This window comes from Microtus pennsylvanicus, chromosome 3 (assembly GCF_037038515.1).
Source record: "Microtus pennsylvanicus isolate mMicPen1 chromosome 3, mMicPen1.hap1, whole genome shotgun sequence".
Lineage (NCBI taxonomy): Eukaryota > Metazoa > Chordata > Mammalia > Rodentia > Cricetidae > Microtus > Microtus pennsylvanicus.
Window position 1 is genome coordinate 130,779,102 of NC_134581.1, and position 13,917 is coordinate 130,793,018.

The 13,917-nt window shown below is 47.0% G+C and overlaps 1 protein-coding gene across 5 annotated transcripts in view; it reads left to right on the top strand.

The window, feature by feature from the left end:
• The window catches only part of Epb41l4b (erythrocyte membrane protein band 4.1 like 4B), a 147,991-nt gene that overhangs the window by 112,478 nt on the left and 21,596 nt on the right, over positions 1–13,917 (top strand). For 3 of the 5 annotated variants that reach the window (XM_075967171.1, XM_075967173.1, XM_075967175.1), the window contains exons 18-21: positions 1,677–1,802; positions 6,489–6,556; positions 8,125–8,223; positions 11,356–11,542. In XM_075967171.1, the coding sequence (XP_075823286.1) occupies positions 1,677–1,802; positions 6,489–6,556; positions 8,125–8,223; positions 11,356–11,542 (480 nt within the window). The remainder of the gene's footprint in view (positions 1–1,676; positions 1,803–6,488; positions 6,557–8,124; positions 8,224–11,355; positions 11,543–13,917) is intronic. The other 2 variants (XM_075967172.1, XM_075967174.1) reach the window with 1 other exon arrangement.

Consider the following 13,917-nt stretch of genomic DNA (forward strand, 5'->3'; position numbering starts at 1 on the left):
GAGTCATACCCATGAAATACGTGGCCGATGGCTGGCTCATGGTACATCTTAGTACGCATTAGCTTCTGACATCTTCCTTTGTCATCACCATTGCTATCATCACCATCATCATCATTGTAGTCATCGTGATCATCATCACTGCCACCGTCATTGTCTTCACCATCATCATCCTGGTCATTACCATCATGGCCATCGTCATCTATTTTTGATGGTACCCTCCAGACACACCCCTGAGATTTTATTTCAGAATGCCTGCCTCTGTCTGTTTGGTGCTAAATGACATTGCTGATGTCTCATCTCTCCCAAGTGCTCCTCTTGTTTATTGGGAGGTTCTTTTTGTTCCTTCCTGCATTCCATGCCCTGTTTCTTTATTAAACACATTAGCTAGCCACTTGCCCCGAGCTTCCTCTGTGGCTTTCATTATATTCCTACAATGGATACCAAGATGATCATTAGAACTTTTTTTTTCTGAAGCGGGGTCTCAGTGTATGACCCAAGGTGACCTTGAACTCATCATCTTCCTGTGTCCACCCCCTGAGTGCTGGGGTTGTAGACAAGTACCACCATGCTCAACTGCAGTGGGGCTTTTGATTTAGAGAATAGCAATTTCAGGACTTGAGGAAGTAGAGGATTTTATGACATTCCCTTCTTGCCTTGGTGCGTGGTGACTGACCTCCACAGTACCTCCTGAGACAACCGAGTTGGTGTGAGGAATCATTTCTTATTAAGCACATATCTCTTTTGATAATAGGTGGGTGCCCCCATAATTGTCTATAGAAGGTGTTTATTGGACACGGAGTCTGGGTCAAGCACCATATTGTGCTGAGACATGTAATGACCGTGAGCTACAGTGTGGTGAGCAATCAGATATTATTTCCCAAAGTGGCACGTATACCATCCAAGATATTTCAGGGCTACCTGCAGGGATGAATACATTTTAGTTTAAGCACTGTGTAAATTGCATGTCTACTCCAACAATAGTCATAAAGCCTTGATTTCCAAGGTGTTATTCTTTGAACATGATTCAAGCATTGTCCCAGGCAATCTTCCCTAAGTGAGTCAGATGAACTTTAGGGACATATTCACTTAACACTTGGGAGATGGCAGAAACTGTGAAATTACTGGCAAATTCCTGAAGTCCAAAAGTGTGATGCAGGGCCTAGGGGTGTGGCTTCATGATGGAGCATGAAGCCTGGGTCATACCTGCTGCATATAAATTAAGATAATTAAGAGATGCAAATTCCTTATTGAGAGTCATGGTGTCCAGCAAGATTTACCGAACAAAGACCAGCAAGTATTTTGTGTTCTTTTCCTTGATCCTGCAAATGACTGACTTGTGTCTTGCTATCTCAGAGGTAGCAGTTTAAGGGGAAATGGCTCTAGGCTGGGCTGGGCTGGGGAGGAGATGCTGTGGCCTTGGCCTGTCACTGGTTCTTGCTGCCTGATCTTGAACCTTCATGTGATACCTGATATGTCCAGTCCATCCCTCACTAGAGTGGGGTGACATGCGGAAAGTCTCTGCGTTGGAAAGCAACAGCATAAAAGGAAGCTTATCAGGACACATGCATCCACGCGTTATTTGCCTGTGTATATCCATCTCTGTGTTATTTGCCATTGTGGCTGTGCATGTATTTTCCTTTCCGTTCATTCACAATCGGTCCCCTGCTTTGTCTCAGGCTGAGGAAAAGAAAGTTTCTGAAAAGACCCTTCAGACCCCGCTGCTGCCGTCCCCAGTGGCGGATCACGTGAAGTGCAACATCCTGAAGGCCCAACTGGAGAATGCCTCTCGTGTGAGTGCCCAGGTACGTGGGGCCAATGCTCCTTCAATATCGCGTTTCAGGATTTCCTCAGTGCCACCCTGGAGGACAATGACACAGCGCCTGTCAGGGGCCAGTATGGAGACAAGAACCACCTCTTGGGATGGGAGCCTGGATTTTATTATTTTTTTTTAAATTACATTTTATATTTTTGTGAGGAGCGATGCAGGGGCCCGTGCCGTGAAGTTCTGGTGGAAGTCAGAGACTCACTTTGCGGGAGTCGGCTCTCACCTTCCACCACGTGGGCTCCAAGGATTGAACTCCGGTTGTCCAACTTGGCAGCAGGCGCTTTTTCCTGCTCAGTTGTCTCGCTGGCTCTAGGAAGCCTGGGTTTTCATGCAAAGAATTCCTAACTGGTGTGGTTATTATTTGTACAAGCAAATGGAAGACGGAGAAATGGGAGGCGGCGGCTCTCACCTGCTAGTTGCTTGAGGGCCCTCAGCAGAGCTGCATCCCACCCCCACCCCCACCCCCAGGGGTTCAGTTAGTCAGTGTGGGAGCTAGTGATCTGCATGTCTAACCAGCTTCCTGAACTGCGCTTTGAGTCACGCTACTCCAAGGGCCTGGAGGTGGCGTCTCCAGGAAGCACTTTCCATCCCAACAGCTTGGGGAACCAATAGTCTACAAATGAGGACATTCGAGTGCCGAGAGGAAGCGTTCCACACAGGTGAAACGTAGACTCCTGAGGGCAGCTCCCTGTGGCCTGCTCTGGTATCTGACTTTATGAGGCACATGTTGCTTGGTGGCACACTCTGAGGCGGCGGGGGCTGGGGTGGGGGTGTGTGTGTGGGGGGGTGGTATTCCGCCGATTCTGTGTCTGCGGTGGACAGGATGACACTCGATCTCCCTGTGCTACGATACTGTAACCTGACTTAGATGTTCCTGTGGAGGAGTGGGCCCCAGAGTTGAAGAAGCCAGGTTGGGGTAATTCAGAACTGGGGAGCCGGGAATTCCTCTTCTCTGGCGCCCCCTGTTGGCAAAGGAAAATCTGTTTGCTGGTTCTCAGCCCAGGTTCAAGATGGAGGGGTGAACTTGGAGATGAGAGAGGATAGCATAATAACTATCATAAACCCATGGCACAGATCACTGGCCCCACAGTGACCACTAATAACACTCCTTCTGCCCTAAATGAGGGGTCCAAGGCAGTGGCACCAGTCAAAGCCGATGTTCAAGGAGAAACTATTGGCTATCCCTGCCCTGAAAACAGAATATAAGAAGCTATGATTGGGATGAGAGGATGGCTCAGTGGCTAAAGGTGCTTGTCACCACCCCTGAAGGTCTGAGTTCAATCCCCAGGACCCATATGGTTTCATAAGAGAGCCAAGTCTTTAAACTTGTGCTCTGACTTCTCCATGTGCACCATGACAAGCGTGTTCCTGTGTATGCACACACACACACACACACACACACACACACACACACGCTCACAGACAAAAAGTTGTTCAAGAAAACAATATGTAAGAACAGACAGGTCATATGAACCTACTATCTCTACTTGCATTGTCAAAAGTACTCAGCAATGTCTTCATTCTCTTTTCACATAGTAACAGTCTATAAGATTTAAATCCTCCCCGAAGATGTCATGAGAAAGAAGAGCAAGCCTACAAGGTTTCTTTCATGTGGAGGCTGTGATGTAAACGGGACAGGATGGCAGAGACTATGTGTTGGAAAGCCGGTTGGCTGATTCAGTGGTTCTCAACCTTCCTGATGCTGGGACCCTTCAATACAGTTCCTCGGGCTGTGCTGACCCCCAATCATAAAATTATTTCATTGCTACTTCATAACTGTAATTTTGCTACTCTTATGACTCATAAGAAAATCTGTGTTTTCTGATGGTCTTGGGTGACCCCTTCGAACGGGTCCTTCGACTTCTAACAAGTCACAACTCACAGGTTGAGAACCGCTGGCTCTGGTTTGAGTCCTGATCTATTTCTTAGTGATGTTACCTTAAACTTGTTTCCTGCCTTCTTTGAGCCTCATTTGTTTGGTACCGAGACTGGGGACTAACTGGGTCTGGTGATGTACGCCTGCAGTCTGTAGTCCCAGGCACTTGGGAGTCGGAGCTGTCTCAAAAAGACCAGGAGCTAGAGACCAGCTTGGGACAACGTAGTATGATTTCTTCTCCTGAAGAGACAGCTCAGAGGTTAATTAAAAGTATTTTTCTTTGCAAGCTTTAGGACTGGGTTTTGGATCCCAGCATGCATATACATGCCGATGTCATCCCATCCACGCCTGTAACCCCAGCACTTATTGGGGTGGAGACAGAAGGATTGCTGGGGCTTGCTTGCTGCCAGCCTGGCTGTAAGGCTACTAGCTCCAGGTTCAGCAAGAGACCCTCAGAGGTGGACAGTGATTAAGGAGGACACAACTCCCTTTTCTAGCCTCTGTGCCCTTGTCAACACTCATGCACATAGACCACGCACCGATACCCCTTCATACACTCACAAGTTAACAAAACAAAACAAACAAAAACAAGGTCAAAAGCCACCACCCTAGGCAACTGTGAAGATTAAAGGACACCATGTAGCTCAGGTGCAGTGCCTGACGTCATCTCATAGAGGTACAGATAAGAACAATTACAGACTAAGGTTAGGGAGTGAATTGCTGGGGACACTGAGGGTGTAGATGATGGCGGTGACACTTTTTCCACGATAGTCAGGTGGACTCCTCACCTCCAACTGGGCAGTTTCAGGGCTGTCAGGGTGACTCAAGTGATAGAGCCACATGGTGCCAACCCCGGACGACGCCAGTATCTACATGGTAGAAGAAGGGCATTAGCTCCGCCAGGTTGTCCTTCGGCTTCCATGTGCGTACTGAGCAAGTGCACCCATGAGCGCACACACACATATATAAGTGTAATAAAAACTTTTTTTAAAACTCAGCTATTTCAAGTTCCAGTCACAACTGGTGGCCTTAATTGTACCCCCATTGCTTTTTCCACGTATGCCATTTTGCACTAACTCTAAGCAAATGAAACTGGTACGTGTTCCATAGCTTACGGAGTTGGTGCTATGCATATTAGGAAGCTCTGCCATGCTCCCAGGCCTCTCATGCTGCAGGAATCCTCTGCGGGGGATCCAGGTTTCTGCACTCGTGAAGACATACTTTGTGTCAAAAATACTTCACTTTGGAAAGTGTGGGGAAGGAGCGGGGAAAGACTCAAAGAAAAGAATAGAGAGATAGTGGAAGGACCTTAAAGCAGCAGAGGAGAGAGGCAGGTGTGAGATCAGTAATTCCCGGAGTGCTGGCCCTGGCGGATGCTTGGAGTGCTAGAATGACGTACAGCCACCCCACCGCCTCCTTCAAAGCAGCATATGAGCCTCTTAGAGATTCCAAGAAGCCCTGCAGGGAAGAAACCTGCCTTATTTTCTGTCACCCTCATGCCATGGACCACTTTGTAAATGGCTCCCACTGACCTCCACAGAAGCAGTGTTCTCAGGAACACCAGACCCTACCATAGGAATCCCTGGGTTGCTGTGGTTTGAGAGTTTGGGGCATAAGGTGTTGGTATGCAGCCCAGCATCCTGCCAGGGGCTGAGCACCAGTTCCCTGTGGGGTCAGCGCAGAGCTCAGGTATATGGAAAGGAAGCCAGTCGTGCTGACGGATGCTGCCTCTGGAAAAGACTGACAGGAGGCGGGGCTGCATCCATCTGTGGACAGCTGCAGCAGGCTAAGAAGGCAGTCCCCTCCATGTCAGTCTCCTTGGCATCTTTGGTCAACACCTAGTCAGAGCATGCGGGCCGTGGGCTGGGCATCTCCCCACGGACTGCCAATGTACAGAGGGCGAGCATGTGGGCCGTGGGCTGGGCATCTCCCCCACGGACTGCCGATGTACAGAGGGCGAGCATGCGGGCCGTGGGCTGGGCATCTCCCCCACGGACTGCCAATGTACAGAGGGCGAGCATGCGGGCCGTGGGCTGGGCATCTCCCCCACGGACTGCCGATGTACAGAGGGCGAGCATGTGGGCCGTGGGCTGGGCATCTCCCCCACGGACTGCCAATGTACAGAGGGCGAGCATGCGGGCCGTGGACTGCCGGTGTACAGAGACCAAGCACGAGGACCGTGGGCTGGGCATCTCCCCCACGGACTGCCAATGTACAGAGGGCGAGCATGTGGGCCGTGGGCTGGGCATCTCCCCCACGGACTGCCGATGTACATACTATTCAGCTGGCTGTGTGGGTGTCCCTTCCTCCCTTGTCATTCTCAGGGACTCACCAGAGGGAGGAAAATAAGACTTGCATCAAAATCAAATGACATCATCCCTTCCGGGTTTGTTCCTTGAATGTACAGGATTCCAAGATCCTTTTTAAAGCTGTACCTGTAAATGTAGCCCAGTCTTGTTCTTGATACACAGAGTGGCATTAGGGATTGAACGGCGGGGTTGCTTTTCCTGCACTGCCCCCTTCTCATTCAGGAAGGAGCTGACACATAGGAAGTGCTCAATGAAAGTGTGACTGCCAGGACTGACTGCATTGAATGACCACTTCTCAGTCCACAGCGTGAATGACCCGAGAAAGTGTCTTTGTTGTTGTTTATTATGTAGCGAGAGTAAGTTTGAATTACTTCTGTGGGTCTTCCCAGCTCTCCAACCCTTCGGATGCAGAAGGCCCGAAAGCATTTTTAAATACGCCGAGCTACGTTACATATGACTGATTTGTTTTCTTCCACAGATTGGAAAAGAGGAGCCCACCTTTGTAAATATCAATAAGAAATCAAGTCTTCAGGACGTAAACGTAAGGTCTGTGGCTTCTTGTTTGAATGGGGGAATGCTGCTGTGTCCTCCCATTATGCTGGAAGTATGGCTCCTGGGGAAACTGGGTGACGAGAGCAGAGAGGGAAGCAAAGCAGAGAGAATAGGGGCCCGAAGAAACCAGTTTAAAGACTTCCTTTAAGCCTGGGAAATGTGACTTAGTCCCAGATGAACACTATGGCCTGCTGTGCTAGCAAACAGCTCAGCCTCCTTGAGTGGTTTCTGGAGCTTGCAGAGCTGACCTTCCAGCAAAGGTGCTGAAAAGCTCTGGCTTAGAGGGGAGTCATCCTCGGAAACACGGGAAAGAGGACCCCTTCCCAGTGGCTTCTGCTCACTGTCTCTTACTGTAGATCATTAATATCTTGGCTTTCCCCCCAGTACGTTCTTGGCTCTGAGGACATTTTTATAATGCTAACTTGATAATGCTACTCCTCAGACTAAAACCTTTAGTTACTGCCATTGCCTTTGGAGTAAACTCAGCCTGAATTTCCTCCTGACAGGTTCCTCCCTGCTTTCCTTCTGGTCCCTACCCCTTGGCCTGTTGCTGGGACCTCTTCTATGTCAGGTGGTGGGGATGGTACCCTGCATTCAGCCAGACTTCCACTCTGTCTCTTACATCAATGATCTTCCCTGCATCAGGCTGAGAACCCTAGGAGACATGGTCGTTTTAGGGACCGTGTATGGCTACCCTGCAGTTCTGGTCTAGGGAACCATGAATTCAGCACATGGACTCAAATTCCTTATTCATTCTTTCCTATGATTACTCAACAAGCATTTGCTAGTCGCTGACTACAAACAAACCACATAAGCAGACAGTAAATAGAAGAGAAAACAGACATACGGAAGGAAGTGTCCATTGATCTGTCAGGGTCCCTTGCTTTGGGCCTCACCTTGTTTCGATGACTCTTTGGTGTTAGGAGGTGATTACTGTTTTTTAAAAAATATGAAATTAGTTATGACCATAAGAATATATTAAAGACTTTCCTTAAAATCGCCACTTTGGGGCTAGGAAGATGACTGAAATTGATTAAAAGGCCCCATTATCAAGTCTTACAAATTCAGTTTAATCCTCTCACTTAAAATATGTTTTAGATATAGTATTTACTGTTCGCCGTAACTTTATTATGTACTATAGTTACAGCCCTTGTATCATGGCTACCAGATCTTGGGAGTTAAAGCTGTCTTAGCTACAGGTTTTTCTTCATTCATTTCACAGCAAGACCTGGCTATGAACCAAGCCCTCATACTGAGGTTGGGGCTTTGGAGGCAAGGCAGTTTTATTTGATATGTCACCCAGTTCTATGTAATTCCCCACTTGCTATGGTCTCATCTCTACAATTTTTGCTTGTCTATTTGATTTTGGGCTTTTCTGCATTTGTAGTATAATGTCAATTATTAAGTAGAACAGAAAGTCAAGAGCAATTGGGTTTCTGAACCATCAGAATCAATAAGCTGTTTATTAAGTGAGAAGCAGTTCAGAAGAATAATACAAGGACATTAACTTGTTGTTGTTGTTTTGTTTTGTTTTGTTTTGCTTTGCTTTGCTTTGTCTCCAGAAGCCCCATTCCTATACGTGTGGAAACAGCCCAGCCAGCTGTGGAGAAGCCAGAAATCAAGCCTCCCCGAGTGAGGAAGTTAACAAGACAATACAGTTTGTGAGTTCTACACTTGTCTACCCCCCCCATTATACATGAACATTTAGTGACATCCCTGCCCCAGGCACCCTCTCAGATGGCCATCCCTCAGACTTTGTCTAAGTCCCATTTAGGTTGTATTAGAACCAGAGTTTTTCTTCATAAAAACATCACACAGTGGTCACCCTTGTTCTCATTGACTGTGGTATAGTAAACTATTCCCAGCATTCTATGCTTGCCTCCTCCCAGTTAGAGGACTGGGAGTCTGGCAGAGCCTCTCTGGGCTTCTCTGTTGGGGTCTCCCACAAGGCTACAGATTGTCCCCTGGGGTCTTGGTCACCTCTGAGGGTTCCTTTATGTGCTTGCTATCAGAATCCATAGCCAAGGAGGCTGTTGGACCCAGGTTACCCTGAGCTTACAGTCTTGAAAGGTTTTTCTGTCAACATGAGAGAGAATGCCAGCGAGAGGAAGGTTAGTCTTGCATAGCCTCATCGCAGCAAAGACATCCTGTTGTTTTTGCCATGTTCTGTTTATTGGCAACACCTTGTTAGGCCCAGCACACACTCTAGAGGAGGATGGCATGGGTGAATGACTACTAAGATAGGAACCACCTGAGGCCATAAGAGAAGCTGCTTCCGTATCTCCTGGCTTGATAGTAAAATACTTAGCAGAACCAGAGAGAAGCAAGGGGCCACATATGATGTCAGGACCTACCCAGTTTCCTTCCATTTGTGTGTATGTGTGTGTTTGCATGTTTGGGGCACACATGTGGGCGTGTGTACCTGTATGTGCAGTTAGAGGACAAAGGTTGATATCAGTCAAAGCCAAACCCAAAGCTCACTGATATGGTTAGTCGCTAACCAGCATGCACCGGGGCCCCTGTCTATGCTTTTGGAGACTACAAGACGCACCAAACACTTATGTGGGATCAAGACTCTGGTCCTCAGGCTTGGATTGCAAATGCTTTATGCTGAGCTGTGTCTTCAGTCCCATCTTCACCTCTTCTGTTCTTCTTCATTTCTTTCGCAGTATTGGAAACCTCGCCAGTGCAAAGCGGGTGCTTACCATAGGGCTACACCTCTAGTCCATTTTCCCCGTTTTGTTTTGAGGCAGGCCTCTCTGCATTGCCCAGGTAGACTTTGACCTTCCTGTCTCGGCCCCCTGAGTAGCTGGGATTACAGGTCTGTGACACCAGTCTGGCTTCAAGTGCTTTCCATTTATCTGTAATGTGAGCTCATACCCATCCAAGGGATTTTGTGAGGGGTCTGGCCAAAGACTGTAGGGATCCAGGATGCAGAGGGAAGTTGGGGTACAGGGCCAGAGGCCATCCCCATACAGCCAGCAGAGATGTGCCATTAGCTGCCCATGGGAAGGTAAAGAGGCAGCTCAAGGGGACTTAAGTGCAGCCACGTGCCCCCTCCCCAGCCCTGATGAAAAGCTGGGGACATATAGCAACAGTATTTCTAGAAGAGCCAGAGTGGCTGGAACTCAGATAATTACACCTCTGAGGATCTCTGGGGAACATATTAAACCACGAACATCTTCCCCCAGGACAAGGCTGGCAGGGTTTGCCTTTCCTTTCACATTTTAGAATTCAGAATGTTATTACCACCCATTTGGGATAGGTAATCATATTAAATAATGACTGACTATAGGTGACCTGGAAAGATAGAAAATTTCACCTAATCACCAAATTGGCCATTGTTAAAAAAAAAAAAAAATTCCTTTCCCCTTTGCACTTCTGCATTCAGAAAAAAAAAAAAAGAATTCCAAGGCAAAGATCTTCTCCATGGAAACCTGTTACAGTGTTTGAAGGCCAGGTGTGGTGGCACATGACTGTAATCCCAGTACCAGGGAGGCATCAGTGGGAAGACCAGGAGTTTGAGCTAGCCTGGGCTGCATTGGTAAAGCAGCAACCAAGTTTTATGAATTTATCATGAATTACCTCAGAAACTGAAGTAAAGTTGGAGGCTTACTAGATTTTAAATGTTTCTTTATATGCTGTAAGTTCTTAATATGCTATAAGTCCTAAGGCAAAAAAAAAATATTTTTTTTTTTAATTTAAGAGGGGGCTGGAGAGATGGTTCAGTGGTTGAAAGCCCTTGCTACCTTCAGACCCCCAATGAGGTGACTCACAACTGCCTGTCATTCCAGCTCCAGGGGATCTGATGCCCTCTACTGGTCACTGATGGTAGCTGCACACACATGGTACATATACAACAGAGAGAAGTAAAACATTTTTTAAAAAATTTTCTTTTAGAAAGAAAGATTTAGAGTTTTTCCTAATTTAGGCACTGTGGGTTGACTTCCTACTGTAAGAAATGAGCTAGGTTTTTAAAAATGGCTTTTTATGTAAAAATAAATAGTGATTCTGTTTTTAGGGTTAGAGCACTTTTACGTAAGGTAAAAAAAAATAGTCATCCCCCTCTTCTGTGTCACTCATTATATGACTAACTTTTTAAAAACGAGGTAAAGACCTGGCAAGGCTGACAGCTCCAGTACACGCTGTTCTTGTAGAGGTCTGGGTACCAGTGCCCATGTCATGTAGCTCATGATGGCCTGTGGCTGCAGCTGTGGGGGATCTGATACTTCCGGCCTCCACTGGCACATGCATATATCCACACACATACACCTGAATAAAAATAATAACTAATAAAAAATCTTTAAAAATTAAAATACGGGTTCATGAGATGAGATGGTTCAAGAACATACAACTAAGAAATTATGGTATGGCCATACAATGGAACATTTCTCAACGTAAAAGGCCAAGACATTTTGACATATACCACAGTGTTGCTGGACTTTGAAAGCGTCACATGCTTCCATGAGGCTTCGGGGATAGGCAAGCTCACAGGGACAGGGACAGGGTTGGGGAATATATAGTGGGGTGGCTACGCAACTGGGAATGCATGTCATGTCGTGGAATTGTTTGTTTAGAAGTGGCTCAAATATAAATACCATGTTATGTGTGGTTTGTCACGATGACACATATACACTTGCTTTTGGCCTTGTATCTTGTCTTGTAAGCTTGCAATTGAGTGAGCATCGATTTGGAGAGCCATGGCCTCCCACCTTGGCCTCCCCTCCCTCCCTTCCCTGGCCCTCTCACAGCCTGTGTATTATTGTAATGAGCAGAGCTATATGTGCTTTTAGTAACCGCAGTGATGAAGATGACCTCCCTCCAGACCTGGCTGAGGCAGTGGGAGCCACCACAGCCACAACCACAAACACCACGATGTCTGCCACTCAAGCCTCGGTGCCGCTGGCGTCCCCCAAAATCCAGAAAGTCAGCTCTCCTCAGAAGTCAGAAGTCAAGAGCCCACTGTCTCCAGGGGCCAAGGTATGGGAAAGAGCCTGAGACATAATACACACTTAGTGAATGGCAAATGCTTGAGCATTTGAGTTTTGCATAAAAGATGCATGCACACACGCATTCACAAGCAGTAAAACCAGGCTGATGGTTTAGCTCGGCTGGTAGAATTAAAGCCATGTATTTGATCCCCAGCACAGGTAGACCAGGCACAGTGGCACATAGCCGTAATCCCGACTCGGGGTGAAGGCAGAATCGGAAGTTCTGGAGCTCCTCCACTATTCAGTGAGTTCGAGGTTAATGAGAGACCTGTCTTTAAAAAAGCAAAGCCGGTTTAAAATGAGAGTAAGGTTGGTTCCAAGGCAAAAGAGTTGATAATTAAAACTAAAAGGAGCAGCTGGGCAGTGTTGCCGCTCGCCTTTAATCCTCTGGGGGAGGCAGAGGCAGGCAGATCTCTGTGAGTTTGAGGCCAGCCTAGTCTATAAAGTGAGTTCCAGGGCAGTCAGCTGTTATACAAAGAAACCCTGTCTTAAACAAACAAACAAATTAATTTAAAAAAGAACAAGATATATGACAACTATTTATGAGAGACATTCTATGGTATAAAACTAAAAGCATGCACTGTGCCTTAGGGTACGTTTAAGAGATTCTTGGGGGTAATGTTGTTTTATATCTCTTTGTGGCGCTGTGTGGCTTTAAAGGCAGGTATGGCTGCCTACGTCTTTAGTCTCAGCATTTGGAAAGCAGAAGCAGGTGGATCTCTATGAGTTTAAGGCCAGCCTGGTCTCCTTAGTGAGTTCCGGGACAGCCTTCCACGGCTATGTAGTGACATCCTGTCCTGAAAACAAACAAACAACAGACAAATAAAATTCCATCTGAAGAACTGGTAGGATAGCTTAGTAACTAAAGGTGCTTGACACCAAGTCTGGCTACCTGAATTTGATCCCCAAGACCTACATGGGGTAAGGAGAGGGCTGACTCCCCAGAGTTGTTCTCTTGCCTACATAGCCGCACTGTGGCATATGTGTGCACATGCGTGTGTGTGTGTGTGTGTGTGTGTGTGTGTGTATGCATGTGCGCACACATACAACAAATAAATGTAACTTCAAAAGATAAAATATGTTTTAAAGCATCTTAAAATATAACAAAAGTCGGGGGCTGGAGAGATGGCTCAGAGGTTAAGAGCACTGGCTGCTCTTCCAGAGATTCTGAGCTCAAGTCCCAGCCACCACATGGTGGCTCACAACCATCTGCAATGAGATCTGGTGCCCTCTTCTGGCCTGCAGGTATACATGCAGGAGGAACATTGTGTGCATAAATAAATAAATAAATCTTAAAAAATATAATAAAAGTCAAGGGAAGAGCAGTGCCCCCAACACTACTCTATGATGGACGATTTGGAGAAATAAAAAATATAGACATGTTTGCATCCCATACCTTATATTGGATACAATGTGTTAATAGTTTGGAAATGAGAAATACCAGTCTGTCAGTTTGCAGTTTCATGAAAATGCAAACGTGAATGCTAGTGGCAGAGGCCTTTCATGAAGCATTCTTCTGCTTCCATGTGACTCTGTCATTGGTCACTCTTTGGGGATTGGTCCAAATACAACTGAATCCGTTCCTGTCCAAGTATATGCTGAGTCGAAGATGGCTGTGGTCCATGCGACTTCCTGAGGAAAGATGTGTACAGGGAGCAGGTGCCCTGGCAGCAAGATGGGAGCTCCAGGGGATTCAAGTTCCCCGATTCACACACCAGTGAGAGCTCCCAAAGTGCAGTCTCTTTGAAAGCCCATTTCCTATGAGCCTTAGCTTCTCCTCCTCCTGAAGATGAGAAAGTCAGCAGCAATGCTCAGGTCGGCACGGAAACCTCGCTGGGCCTCGTGATGGCCATTGGATCCCTGAGGCTTGTGCAGCTCCCAGTCTCTAAACAGCAACGTTCCAGGCCTATATACTCTATGAACGAGGTCCATCTCTCCCAAGGCCATTTCCATATATGTCTAAAATATGACGGGACCCCTCAGAGTTGACTAATGCAGACCAAGGCTCTCTGGCATTCTATACAATGAATCCTGGAATCTTTTTTGAGTTTTGTTTTGTTGAGGTAGAGTTTTGCTACATAACTGGCTAGCCGAGTACTTACTCTGTAGCTCAGGATGGGCCTTGAACCCACGGAAAATCTTCTGCCCTAGCCTCCCACATGCTAGGATTAGAGATGTGAGCCATACCTATTTCACTGCCTGGCATTGGGACTCTTCTTACAGTGTGTCAAATGGGAGACAGGTTCCTTTCCTGTATCCCACAGCTGGTTGAAGACCAGGCTGCAGTATTACAGAGGAGAGTGTGCAATGGGGAGCAACCATATCCTCTCAAAAGCTCCAGGGCTCCCTCTCCTGGCCTCTCTC